The sequence below is a fragment of the Simochromis diagramma genome, unplaced genomic scaffold (genome assembly GCF_900408965.1).
Source record: "Simochromis diagramma unplaced genomic scaffold, fSimDia1.1 OVJJ01000302.1, whole genome shotgun sequence".
Lineage (NCBI taxonomy): Eukaryota > Metazoa > Chordata > Actinopteri > Cichliformes > Cichlidae > Simochromis > Simochromis diagramma.
In genome coordinates this window covers 3,495,394-3,509,920 of record NW_024386792.1, presented here as the reverse complement: position 1 = coordinate 3,509,920, position 14,527 = coordinate 3,495,394, and the positions used below count along the sequence as shown (strand labels likewise).

At 40.0% G+C, this 14,527-nt stretch overlaps 1 protein-coding gene across 7 annotated transcripts in view; it reads left to right on the top strand.

The window, feature by feature from the left end:
• dclk2a (doublecortin-like kinase 2a) overlaps positions 1-14,527 on the top strand; it is a 46,924-nt gene that overhangs the window by 21,703 nt on the left and 10,694 nt on the right. For 6 of the 7 annotated variants that reach the window (XR_005694778.1, XM_040023852.1, XM_040023851.1 and 3 more), the window contains 9 exons: positions 4,900-5,029; positions 6,890-6,988; positions 7,291-7,341; positions 10,376-10,455; positions 12,515-12,602; positions 13,024-13,129; positions 13,750-13,807; positions 14,130-14,249; positions 14,343-14,489. Coding sequence is in view for 6 of the 7 variants with exons in the window: in XM_040023852.1 (XP_039879786.1) it covers positions 4,900-5,029; positions 6,890-6,988; positions 7,291-7,341; positions 10,376-10,455; positions 12,515-12,602; positions 13,024-13,129; positions 13,750-13,807; positions 14,130-14,249; positions 14,343-14,489 (879 nt within the window). In the remaining variant the exon portion in view is untranslated. The remainder of the gene's footprint in view (positions 1-4,899; positions 5,030-6,889; positions 6,989-7,290; positions 7,342-10,375; positions 10,456-12,514; positions 12,603-13,023; positions 13,130-13,749; positions 13,808-14,129; positions 14,250-14,342; positions 14,490-14,527) is intronic. The other variant, XM_040023853.1, reaches the window with a different exon arrangement.

Below are 14,527 nucleotides of genomic sequence, written 5' to 3'. Positions count from 1 at the left end.
TCTTCAGGCCACTCTGTGCAGTTCTTTCATATGATTTATAACACCTGGGTCTTCTTAGAAGTGTGCTTTGGTAACGACATCCCGCTGTGATGTTACAGCATACGCACATCCTCATATCAGCCTCTGCATCACTGAAGCAAGCTGCTGGTTGACTTTAGTTTAAGCAATTTTGTGTTACTTTTGCTTCTAGTGGTCCCTTCTGTTAAACTGTGGAGATGTCCTGTAATTTTACATTTGTACACCACCACAGAGGACTTTAAAAACAATGAGTCAATATGCAGTCAATGTGCAGGTTGAATTAAATTTAAGGAGTTTATTAAATGTATTGCATTAACTGTTCAGAAATTAGGACCACTCGGACCACTCCCCCAAATCTGGACATGACCAAACACTGTTTCCTGCTTTGAGATGCTCTTCTAGGCGTTTACTGCCGCCACCTTCAGTTCTTGTGTCTTTGTGAGTCTTTGTGCGTTCAGTTTTGTCTTCATGCATGCTATGTTGGGTTGAGATCAGGTGAATGGCTTTACCATTGAAGAATATCACATTTCTTTGCCTTAAGAAGCTCTTAGGTTGCTTTTGCAGTATGCTTTGGGTTATCATCCATTTGCACTGTCAGATCAGTTTTGCAGCGTTTGGCTGAATCTGAGCAGAGAGTATGGCCCTGTGCACGTCACAGTTCATCCTGGTACTTCTATCTAAATCTAGTGCCCTGGTTCCACTGGCAGTTATACGTGCCGTAACATTGCCTCTGCCATTTTTCACAGATGATGTGGTATGTTTCAGGTCATGAGCTGTTTCTCTCCCTCTCCATACTTTTCCTTCCCATCATGCTGGTAAAATTTAATCTTGGTTTCACCTTTTCCAGAACTGTGCTGGGCTTTTTAAATGTTTTTTGGACGAATGCTAATCTGGCCTTAACAACCTTGCAGTAAACCCTCTTTATTTCCATTCATGAAGGCGTTTCTTGATTGTAGGCTTTGGAAGTGATATCCCCTCAAGAGCATTGACTTAGGTAAACTTTGCGAAGGAATTTTTGTTAACCAAGGAAATAATTCTGCAATCATCCACTTTAGCCGTCTTCTGGGATCTTCCAGGTCTCTGAATTTGCCAGTGCATGGCTTCTTTTTAAGCATGTTTTAGATTGTAGATCTGACCACTTCCTAAAGTTTTTGCTATCTCTCTGATTGGTTTATTTTGGTTTTTCAGCCTAATGATGGCCTCCTTTACTCGCAGTGACGTCTCTTTGGACCTCATAGTGAGAGTTCCAGTAAAAACCACCAGATTGACGTTCAGCACTTCGAGTCAACTTCAGGTCTTTCATCTGCTTAGTTTATCATGGCACATTACAAGGGAACAGTTTTTCAGTGAATTGTCCAGTTACTTATGAACCCATGGTAATGGGAGGCAATGTATAAAAAATACCTGTAAGTCCTAGAAGTGTATGAAATACTTTTGTAAAACCTTGATATAAATCTAAAAGCCTGTATTTCAATCACTGTGCTGAAGAAAGATGATGGTGTGAAAGTAAAGTCAATGCAGGACTGCCTTAAACTTAAACTGGTTGAAAAAAAAGAAGTTATTTTGAAGTCTGTGAGGAAAATTAACGGAGTTTTCAGTTAGTAAACATTCCTAATCTGATCTAATATGACTTCATTTTATAAATTATGGTCTGATTTATAATACACTAAGTGATATTATAGGTTGGCGTTGTGTAGTTTCTGACTCACATCATATAACGATGCATTATCCCTTGTTCCCTCTGTCTTGAAAAAAGAAAATCCAAAATATTAAATAAACTGTTCTTCAATTGACTTTTCATGGTCTTTTATTTAATATAAAGTCAGTCACTTTTTAATAAATTGCAAATAAATAATAAATTTCTAAACTGCTTTCAATTTAAAAAAGAAAATCAATACAAACACAGAACACAACCTCCGTTGCTCTTTAACTTAAGTTCTTAACCACTTGACCTCTTCTTTTTTTTTTTTATGCCTGTTTAAAATGTATCCATACAGCCACAATTTGTCTCAATTCCCTTGCATTCCCCCCGGGCGTCACAGAGCAGCTGAAGAGTACTTTATCATAGGCCCCAGCAGTGCTAGCCTTGCAGAGAGAGGTGTGCGTAGGGGTGAAAGCAAATGAGTGTGCAGCCACGAGCCTTTTCAACAGTGATGTATAATATTCCAGTCTGCCTTCTTCATAAATAAGCCCACTGCCTCAGAGGGCACATGGGACAAGTAGGTCTTGGGGCATTAAGGCACAGATTTCAATTTTAGATTGAAATTTTTAGGTTATTGTGATGTAATTTATCATCCACTCTCTTTGCACAAGTGAAAAAGAGGCATCATGTAATGTGAGGCTGTAGTTCTATATTGTGAAATGTGCTTATTATTTGCATGCATGACATTTAAATGAGAACATTTATCTGTACCTCGTGTGTTTGAAGCTGCAGCCAGGAGATGGTTAGCTCCTGTCCACCAAGTAGAACCGCTGATTTTAATTGGCCAGTCTCAGTGAGCTGCCAACACAGAGCGAGGCAGCTATTTTACATCCGAAGTGCTGCAGTCACACAGCTGTACTACATAGTAAATGAAAATCACAACTTTATTATAACATAATACAAAAGCTAGCCTTTTTTTTTTTATTATATTAGCTTGATGCAAGATGTTTAATAAATATCACTCCAGTCACTCTCATTACTCAGTTTAAAAGTTAAACTCTAAGACAATATTTAAATAATATCACAAGCTTCCAAGGGCACTGACATGTGTATCTTGTTTGCTTATGATATAACACGTGAATTAGTGAGGTAGAACAATTCTGTCAAGGTCATTTTAAGCTGAATAGCCTGTGATTAAAGAGTTTACTGGACTGTGCAACAGGTTTGAGTATGGTGAGAAAATTCACATGAACTGAGTCTCCACCACAGCGTTTCACAAAATGACAAACTGTTGTTATAAGCGGTCACTAAAGCCCTCTCGCTGCTGATGTCATCCCAGTTTGTGGCTCCCCTGCCAGAGGACGGTGCTCGCTGCTCACCTCAGCAGTCTGTGCTTTGCTGTCTCACGTTGTCCTTAAACAAATGACACAGCAAAAATGCAGCAAAGTGTCATCACTCATGATGTCTGCACACCGAAGGAAACAGCAGGCCATGAGGATCAAGGTCAGAGGTCAAGTGGAAACGTTACCCAATATCCTCATGCAGCAGAAGCGTGAGAGTTCGTAGTCCACCACAGTCCATTTTTGACACGCATCGGACGCTCCCTGGGGCGGGTGCTAACACCTGTGCTTACACTGTACAGTGTGAGGATCAGCTGCCAAATTCCTGAGTGAGAGCCTGTCTAAAGAATGACATTCACTTCAGCTATGTCAAATCTTCAGTAATCTGCCACAGTTAAGCATGGACATGAATTCTGCAGACATTTTCCCCACAGCAGCACTGCTCCTCAGTTTTGCCAGTAAAAGAGGTCGTTGGTTGTCATAAAAGTTGAAAAGAAATTGCATTCACTATAAGAAAGTCACAGATACTGAATTTTTCATTCTGAACTCAGACTGTCTGATTGCAGACACGTTGTGCGTCTCACTTATTGCTAATACACGAGTAACTGAGTTTATGAATTTATGTCAAACACTATACTTTTCATCATTGTAAGTTTTTACTCCTCCTCCACTTCTAACTTATTTTATGTCAGCTTCCATCTCTGCTTTTTTTTTTTAATTTTTTAACCCTCTTCAGTGGCCATTCTGCTTTTCTGCACCACCTGTTCCTCTGTCGGCCATCACACACACAAATACACTTTCCCCGCTGTGTCAACCCCTAATCTCCTCTAGAGGATCCATCTGCCCACAGTCTTTAGCCATGCAGTACCCCACCTCTTATTTGCAAAAGTGTGTGTCTGTGTGTGTGTGTGGACACAACTCATATGACTGCCAGCGAGTGGGCACACATGCATGCAGTGGTGGGAGGGATAATGAACGGATATTTTGCTCCTTTATCTTCCTACTTGTCCACCTACAGCAACAGAGGGATTGTGTGTGTGTGTGTGTGTGTGTGTGTGTGTGTATGGGCACGACTCAGTGTAGCTTAAAAGTAGCTTCTGTTTCCGTCTCCAGGGGTGGGTGGTGGTGGGTGTAAAACAAAAAGTGCTCTGAGCTGCAGAGAAAATGACAACCACGGTGTGAGACAGAATAGAAGAAGGAAGAGAAATTACCCTGCGGCACAACCTCGAACTGTACTGCTTCCCTCTCAAGACTCTGCATTAACTCTGCAGTATTCTGGGTGTCAGGAGAGATTCTGACCTTGTCGTGCTTGTTGGCCTGTTTTATTTAGCTGATTGCACAGTGTGTAGATCTAAAAGCACTGCAGTTAAACGTGTAGCTAAAACCTGTTCTGGTTTACTACTAAATTACTAAATACAATTACTACTAAACTTAGAGCTAATGAAGTTTCTGGAAATGGCACATTTGGCAGGATGAATTGGGAAATCCAGCTTGTCTTAAAAGGCATCTTGTATCTTTTACTGTAATAAATGTAATAAATCATTACTCATAACAGTTCTTAACTTCTTCTAGATTTGGATGAGTTCAGTTGATGCAAGACACAAACATTGTTCAGTCAGGGTCACTGCATTCAAAAGAGCACTGTTATTTCCATCTGCTATTTATAATTGGCCTGTAGTTGTGTATATCTGGAAAGTGGCAGCAAGATCCATACAGAACAGAAAAGGTATTTAATACTCAGGCATAGTGTGAAAATGTGGGTTGCATAGTGGTTTGCAGTGGCACAGGCTAAAGCAGATTAAATGGTGTGGAAATCAATACTTCAATGAGGATTTAGATCTGAAAAATGTGATATCCGCATTTTTCATCACTCCTTAATATTTACTGTTTTGTCTCCAGATTACTTGCCTGCAGGACTTCTTCGGAGATGATGATGTCTTCATAGCGTGCGGACCAGAGAAGTTTCGCTATGCCCAAGATGACTTTGTGCTGGATCACAGTGGTAAGGCTTCCACAGCCTTTACAACTGGTAGGCCTGACTAACACTAACCAAACATATGTCTGTATATATGTGTGTGTCATGTGTGTGCATGACATTCTTAACCCATTATTTGTTCTCCTGCAGCTGCATGAAACGCTCCTTCCTTTTGAAAAGTTGACATCAAGATATGCTGTGTGTTTTCCTGTGCAATGCCATATGTGATTTATTGTTGATTGGAATTTTGAACATGGAAAACATATCAAATGAGAAAATGTATCATTTTAAGAAATGTAATGTCAAATGTTTTCAACTGGGGAAAGATCTGGACTGCAGGAGGCTGATTCAGCACCCGGACTCTTCTACTATGAAGCTATGCTGTTGTAATAAATTAGCATTCGTTTTAGAATTATCTTGCTTAAATATGCAAGGTCCCTGAAAAAGGCATCATCTGGATGGGAGTGTTTGTTCATCCAAAAACTGTATATGACTTTTAACATGTTCAAGATACTAATTCCATAGACCAGCAGTCAGGTTTTTGAACGGAGTCCTGATAACAAGCTCGATGATTTCGTTCGCCTTTAAGCCAGAGGATGCAACATCCATGTTTTCAAAAAGAATTTCACATTTCAATTCATTGAACTGCTGAAAATTTTACCACTTTGTCCAAGTCCATTTTAAATGAGCTTTGGCTGCTCTTTCACTTTTTACTTCTCCAGCATCCGGAGCATTTTTTCATGAAAATGTAAAATGTCTTAGTTTAAATATTTGGTATGCTTTCTATGTTCTGTTGTGAATAAAATATGGAGTTCAGAGATTTACAAATCATCACGTTCTGTTTTTTTAAATTTACATGTTATACAGCATCCCAGCTTCTGTCAAACTGGGTTTGTAGCTATATAATAAATTGAAAATGGTGTTGCATATTTTAAACACACATCCTTTTTGTCAAAAAGGGAAGAAGGTTGCATTCTTGTTTTTTATTTTATTTTAATTTTTGAATGGCATGTCAAGTCCATGTGTTTGTAAAAATCCCACTTTAATGTTCTGTACTGTATGTGTTGTACATAAGTTATGCACGTCTTGCATACTTCTGTATTTTATTATGCAGAAAGTTTTAGAGGACACTTACAGGATATGACCTGTATAATCAGCTTATGCATTCACTGTCATAGCTGCACATAACTTCAGCCAAGACTGAACAACCTCATGGGAAGAAGAGGAAGTTTAATTTAGTTGCAGTCCAAAATACTGACATCCTGTTTGATATTTGTGTTGTTTGGTCAGGTTGGCTTAACAACAGGGAGGCATATCCTGACACACTACACGTTAACTGATGGTGGTTTGCCTGTATGCAGTTATAGTTCAGAGCTTTTGTCCCACTTAGACTGCTGTGCTCCACTTGTAAGAATTAGGTCTTTGAAGGTACATAAAAAGGCACACTGCACTCTGCTGAGAGTACAGAAGATAGGTCCAGGACATACCCTGTGACTGAGGAGAGGAAAGTGGGTAATCAGATGTAAGCAGGTTAGCTTTTAAGTCATGAAGCACAAATCAGTTTGGAAACTATATTTGTTGGTCCTGGAAAAAGATTTTGTTTAATATTTTATTTCATAGCTAGAACTGCTTTATTCCTCCAGGTTCTGCATCTGCTGATATACATTATGGGTCACACTGCACTCTGGATGATTTGAATGTATGTGTTGGACTGCAATAGAAATAGAGTGTACAAAATGATTATCTATTACTGCAGTTATGAAAGGCTGGTGTGTAGCAGGTACTGATATGCACAAATCTGTAAACCTGTGCAGTTTTTCATGAACAAACAAGTTCTGTCCTGCTTCACAGACTCCAGGGAGTATCATTAGTGGTTTGAATGCTGTGGTGACTTTAACTGCGTTGTTTTCCCAGAATGCAGAGTGCTAAAGTCGTCATACAGCCGCTCTGCTACTCCAAACCGGACGGCTAAAAGCCCTGGAGTTTCACGACGTAGCAAGTCCCCCGGTGCAGGTAGGAGGCACGTGTTGCACAATCATTTTAAAAATAATAGTCTATAAAAATGTGTGGTGATTCCCACCTCATACGTCTGCCATCCAGGCAAAGTCAGTTCTTGCAAGTTATTGCAGCATATAGTATGTATGAAAATATTTCACACGTAAAAAAAAATCCCATTCGACTAAAGCCAACATAGGCAATGATTATTTAGCAGCTTAAATGTAAACTGGCCATAGTTTCTGAGCAGTTTGTGTGCTGTGTTGAGAGATGCTACATTAAGCTGAATGCTCTGCATTGTATTTCTTTATGTTATGTAGCAAGGCGATCTGCCCACTTCTCCACCACACAGTCCCCAGTCAAGTCCCCAGGTGAGGCTTAACATGCTGTGCTGTGAAATCTGTTGTGCTCACGTCTATGTTATAAAATGATTTTTGTTAGTTTGAGATTTTATATAATTAGCAGTGACTCTGCTGTCCCAACGTTTTCAGGGGTAATCTTCATATTTGTACAATAATATTTAACTTTTAAACCATTTTGATAACCATTTGGAGCTTTTACCGCAAAAGTGAAATGTCAAAGAGTAAAACACCTGATGTAGAATCTACCTGTTGAGTCGAAATTTATTAGAAAAAAGCTAAGCTTGATTCCCCCATAAATGATCCAGGATTATCCTCAGTGTTGCTCACAACTGCTTCATGTTTTATTACTCTGTTAGCAAGTGTTTTGTTGGCAGGTGAATAAACCCCAAGATCTGCTGTGGTACTGTAGGAAGCATATCATAAAAAATTAATGGATTAAAAAACACCAAAATACAACAATCTGCAGATTTTTACTGGGACCTCAGGTAGGTTTGTTTTCTTTGTGGACAAGCTGTGTTCAGCCGACCTGTAGCTCTGGGGTTAGTTACATCATTAGTTACACTTTGCTACTACTCTATTGGACCCTCTTTTGACTTCAGAGCTGCCTTAATTCTTTGTGGCATAGTTTCAATAAGTTGCTGGAAACATTCCTCAGAGATTTTGCTCCAGATTGACATGATAGCATCACATGGTTGCTACAGATTTGTTGGCTGTACCTACATGATGCCAATCTCTTGTTCCACCACATTCCAAAGATGCTGTATTGAATTAAGGCTGCGGAGGCCATGTGACTACAGTGACTTCATTGTCGCGCTCAGGAAAACAGATTGAGATGATTTGAGTGTTGAGACATGGTGCGTTATCCTGCTAGAATCAGTATACCCTTTGAAAGAGGAGTACATTGTGGTGATAAAGGGGTGGACATGATCAGCAACAATACTCAGGTATGCTGTGGCATTTAAACAATGCTCAGTTGGTTCTAAGGGACCCACAGTGTGCCAAGAAAATATCCCCCACACTATTACACACCACCACAACCATGATGTATTTATACAGGTCAGGATCCATCACTGCATCCAAATGTTACAGCGGAAATCAAGATTCATCAGACCGGGCAACGTTTTTCCAACCTTTTATTGACCAATTTTGGTGAACCAGAGTGAATTGCAGCTTCACTTTCCTGTTCTTAGCTGACAGGCGTGGCACCCTGTATAATTCTGAATGACATAATCTGAATAATTACTGATTACTGAAGCTTCACCTTTACTCTATTCTTAAAATTGTCTAGTCTTAGCATCACCCCATACTTGACATTCATATATGTTTTAATTTTACCTGTGAATGATGGTTAATGATAAACTAATCATTAGCAGCTTAACCATAGCATATGAATGGGGAGCCAAATCCAATATGACAACACATTTACAACCAAATACAAAGACTGCAGTTATGCTGGGAAAAAATCTAACTGAGAATTCAAACTAGGGAGCAAACACAAAATTTTCTAAACATAACGGACTTGACTGTTTTAGCTACTATTAGCTACTTTAGCTTGCTAAAACCAAGTCTATGAAATAAAGCAGTTTTCTTAACATTCAGTCTTCCACTAATTGGTCCTCTAGTGTTAAATGAAAATCAGAGCCAAAAATAGGAACACTGGTTTGTGTTTCTTTCTATTTTTAGCACTGTTAGCTGTTTCCTCTGTAGCTCCTCAGATCTCAGATCAGTGTATTTAAACAAGACACATTTCTGTACTTTGACCCTCTTTCTCTCCCTCATTCTTCTGAGGCCAATTAGATGCATTGAACTCTACCCAACTACCTGTTAGAGAGCCAGCTGCTGCAGAGCCATGAACTGATAATACCGTGTCTGCACAGAAAGCTAAACATGAGTAGCACATTAGCACAGATACCCTACTACTCTCTTGACTGCTAGAAATGAACAACTGAAGAATGCTTCTGAAAGGAAACAGTTCTCGTCTGTGATAATTCAATTCTAATCTAAATGAATAGCTGCAGATGAGATGCTGAGAAAATAGCTTGTTATCTACAGGCTAATGTCATGTTGTGTAAACTGCCTTCTGAGGCACTGATTTTGAAGTACCTTTAGGAAGAAACACTTTGAGTTTATAATTCAATTAAAAAGTTAAACTCTGAAATGTGAGTGCAAAGATGCAGCCTGTAGGCAGTGTGAAATGATTTTCCTCAGCTCGGCTGGGTTTATGCAGATGAATGACTGTGAGTTAAAGTTTGACGCATTATGGCTCTGTATTTGTGCCAGCAGCCGATAGAGAGCGAAGCAGAAATAGACTGTTCTTGAGAGAATGAATCACTCAAACAACAGAGGATTTCGTCCCTGCTGTGTGCTCTTGTTTTAAAGAGTGATAAAGTATATGCAAACGTGTGAAATCTAATGATAATTTTCAGGCAAATTTACAAAAAACTCACTTTTATGATCAATCAATACATTTTTTTTAATGTATTGTGTCTACATAAACCAAAGTGATCAGTACTAGGGGCATCAGCCTAGACTGCAATCTGCAATTCTGCAATCATTCAGCCTCGTTACCTGTGGTGAGAGTGCTTTCACTTATTTTTGTTTGATTTGTTCTCATGTAGAGGTTAGAGTGAAAGAATAATGGTATTTTTGTAGGTACTAAAAGTGTAGAGGAGTCTCAAAATGACCACACACCTCCCCCTCATGGGGAGAATCTGCAACCTGCTAAAAAAGAACTTGCGAATTTGTGAGTGAGTCACAGGGGGGGCTGTTTGACGATTCACTTTACTACCAAGTGCATAGTATGCTAGTGTGATACAGTTTGCATTGGATAACCACGGGTTATCTTTTAGCACTGGTATCACTGGCAGTTTTAAACATCTCAAAAGTATATATTGCTGCAAACATGTTTATTAAGTCACTGCCTGACTTATTGATGGATTCTCCTCAAAGCTGTGCATTACTCCTAAACTAAGACTACTACGCTCTGAATGATGAACTCATAATCCCACTGACTCTTGCCCTGTTTTTCCTTCTCTCTGCACAGTAAATGGTATTTCAGCCCACAAGTCCACCAAGTCCTCTACTCCATCCCCTACCAGCCCTCGAACCACCCCCAGTTTTAAGGTAAGACTGTGTATCCAATGCATTTTATACAGTAACAAGACACCCACAGTTTGCTGCTGCACCAGAACCCACAAAGTCTCAGCGATTCTCTTTATACAGTGTACTGTGTATATATGCATGGGCTCACACTGACAGTCACTCGAGACACACACAATACTGCAAAAGAACACTGACAGACTTTGTTAAAGTTTAGTTCATAATGCTGCAGAATTTCAGGGCGTGTGTCACATTTGTGTTGACACTGACTCCTTCACTTCGTCCTGGTTGAGACCAAACAAGCGCCTTTAGTGAAACTGTCTAGATAAGATGCAGATAAGCACAAAGTTAAAACTGCTTTAAAGGTAAAGAAATGTTTACATCCAGTATATAATTTAATATATTTTTACAGCACTAACTCAAAATGTTGGTGATGCCTTGTAAAATGTAAATAATGCTAAAACACAAACCTCATAAACCCATATTGCCATTAAAATAATAAAAAATTAGGTCGCTTTAAATCTCAAAAAGAGTTGGGATAAGCCCTCTTCTTCTAACAGCAGGCGTAAACATCTGTGATCTGAGGAGACCAGCTGCTGGACTGTTAGGAGAGGAATCTTTCCTTACAGGATTACATGTTTTACAAAATGAACTTCAGATTTTGATTCACCTGACCCCAGAACAGTTTTCCAGGTCGCCCCAGTCCATTTTACATAAACTTTAGCCCAGAGAAAACAGCAGTGTTTCTGAATCATATTCAGATATGTTGTCTCCTTTGCATGACAGAGCTTTAACTTGTGTTTGTGGATGGCACGGTGAACAGTTTCTCAGATGCTTTTTTCATTACCAGCCATGTGAGTTACAGTAACCTAATTAGTTACAAAATGTTGCTTCCAGCCTTTTGTCGCCTCTGATCGAACTTTTTTCCAGACATGTTTATGCCATCAATTTCAAAATGAGTCACTATTTTTCGTGAAAGAGCAAAAAGTCTTAGTTTTTTTGCTTTCTTCGTTCTATTGAGAATACGATATCAGTTTATGGGGATTTTAAAATGATTGCATTCTGCTTTTATTTACATTTTACCTAAAAATGTTTTAAATCTCTATATTCCAGCTGCATTTGCTAACATATAGCCGTCTTTCCTGCATTTTTCTGGCTCACTGGTACCCGTTAACCAGTGGATTAGCTTGAATACACTGATTTCAGTGTAGCTCTGCCTCTGAGACTTTAAATCCAAATTAGTGCTGCTAGTGGTGTTATTGCAAAGCTAGGGATAAGGCAAGGATGTACAACCTACATACCCTGAAACAGAATAAATCAGCATCAAATGAATTTATCAAGCCACTGACTGTCAGTCATGTATGACTCGCAGGCTATGTCGTAGCTGCCTGATGTGTTTTCACTAGATTTTAAGATAATAATCTGCTTTATTGATGGATTCTCCTGTAAATCTGTGTTAGTCCCAGACTGTCATTTCTGAATGATCCAGCCAGCTGGCTAACCTCCTCCACCTTTGCGCAGTTCCTCTGTGAGCCCAGAGTTATCCATCCACATTAGTTTGGCACCACTAAGTCAGATAAAGTCATTTATCAAAGTAAAAAGCTTTTTTATGTATCTACGTATAAAAGGGACCTTGACACTGTCCCACGTTCAATTTTGCTTCAGAGGGCTACCTAAAAATAGATCCTCACTGTAAGGTAATGCACATTATGGCTCAGTGCGGTATGTAAGCACTGCTGTGCATGATGGGGAGTGAACTTTTTCTGATCTTTAGTGCTGGTGGCATGCATTTATTGCTGACATTTCAGAAATGTAGACATAAGCTGCTGAAATGACTCTCTTAACAAATGAATGATTCATTTAAGTGGTCAAACTCAGACATCTGAAATCGTCTACATCTGAAAAAATATGAAAATGAATATGTCTCCTTTTATTGTAATCAAAGTCACTAACAAGCCAGTAATAGATCAGCAGCGTTTTAACGACGATCATTATGTTTGTCGACACTGTTTGTTATTTTGCTGCCAGTTTGAGTATTGATGAGGCCGAGCTCTTATCTCTGTTGTTGTTTGTTGTTGCACAGATCCCTCCGTCACATCACCACTCTTCCCCAAATATAAATGGCTCGTTGAACAATCATCAGGAGCAAACCAATCAGCTGAGTCCAGAAGGTATGATCAGAGTAATTTTACACAGAGACTCTGCTGCTTAACTCAGTGTGACACCTGCTGGAGTTGCAACTACTAGAGTTTAGATTAGAAAATCAATCAGTTACGCTTATAGACTATTTGAAGCCAGTAATTTAGAATGATTAAAATTTAACCCGGCAACACACTAAAGCAATCTTCCTTTAATTTTCCTAGATGACACCAAAACTCTGTTTCTGTGAGTAGACAAAGCCTTAAACAGAAAGTCTGTGTTAAATAAAGAAAACTGATAACCACCAGCATGATATCTGTTACCTTTGACTTGGATTTGACTTTTTTTCAAGCCAGCTGAGGCAAAGAAAGCCTGGCTATGCTGCTAGATTTCAGCGTAGTTTTGTGTACCTTTAAGACTTGCTTGTTTATAGCCTTTGTCTCTCCTCGGCAGTTAATGGGAACCAGCACTCGCATGCCTCAAGCATCTGTGAAAAATACAAGATTGGCAAAGTCATCGGAGATGGCAACTTTGCTGTAGTCAAAGATTGTGTGGAGAGGTAAGTGAAACCCGTTCGATCAGACTGGAAATGTTGGCAGAAATCTGCAGTGAACGCACAGCAGTGTCCCTCCTCCCCGTGTGCAGCTTATTGAAGTATGTGTCACATTATGGTCACTGCCCAGTCAGGCCGTTTGAGTCCTGATGACAGGCATTGTGCAGACAGAAATATCTCATGGATTAAACCCAGGAGTGATTTCACTTCATTAGCCTTTTTAATCTCAGTCAACACACAGACAGGGAGGTGGAGGTGACAAAGAGGGGCCTGTTGAGTGTGTGTGTGTGTGTGTGTGTGCAAGATGATGTCTTGCACCTTCCTAGAAAGTACTTATGGGAACACACTGTAAACAAACAGTTTAGATTCTCAGTTTCTTACCAAAATACAGTGTATATGTCATTGAATAAACATTTGCCTGCGCCTGCACGGTTTCACAGCTCACACTCTGCATAACAAAGTTTATTTGCTACATCTAGAATTCCTCCCCTGTAACGATGTGACGCAGCGCTCCCGCAAAACCATAACCTAGCGTCTCCGGCGAGCACTTCATTTAAATTACAGACACTGCTGTAGCTTCACTGCTGCGTTCAGTGTTATCCCCTAATTGCACTGTTTCTGTTCAGGTCCACGGGGAAAGAGTTTGCCCTGAAGATTATCGACAAGACAAAGTGCAGCGGAAAGGTTTCACTTCTGTTCCTCTCTGCCTCCTCCTTTTATTCCTCCCTTTGCATGTGTCACTTTCAGTCAGACGTAAGCAGGCATCATATGTTGGTGCACAGCACGGTCACACCTGTGTGCCTCTGATGCTCAAAGCTCGATTAAGTGATATTGTTTATTCACACTCTTGTTCGCATTACCCTCATACTTTCACACACTTACACAATGACACACCAGGATTCGCTCACGTTTAACGCACAACTCAGATCTTTTATTATTAGCGCAACAACTGAGCGTAGACACCGGGTGCTAGCCAACTCTGAGTGAGTGTGTGTGTGTTTCCTAGGAGCACCTCATAGAAAATGAAGTCGCTGTGCTCCGGAAGGTGAAACATCCCAACATCATCATGTTGATCGAGGAGGTGGACACTCCCTCTGAACTATACCTGGTTATGGAGCTGGTGAAGGTGCAGTAGAGGCTGAGGGGGGAGTGGGTGGCTGAGGGGAGAGGGATCATTTCTCGTTTTGCTGTGTAAAACACAGTTGTCATATTTTTGCAGGGAGGCGATTTATTTGACGCCATCACCTCCTCGGCCAAATACACAGAGAGAGACGCAAGTATCATGGTGTACAACCTCGCCAGAGCGCTGAAGTACCTACACAGCTTGAACATCGTCCACAGAGACATTAAACCAGAGAATCTACTGGTATGCATTTACAAACATGCTGTGTTTTGGGGTGGGTC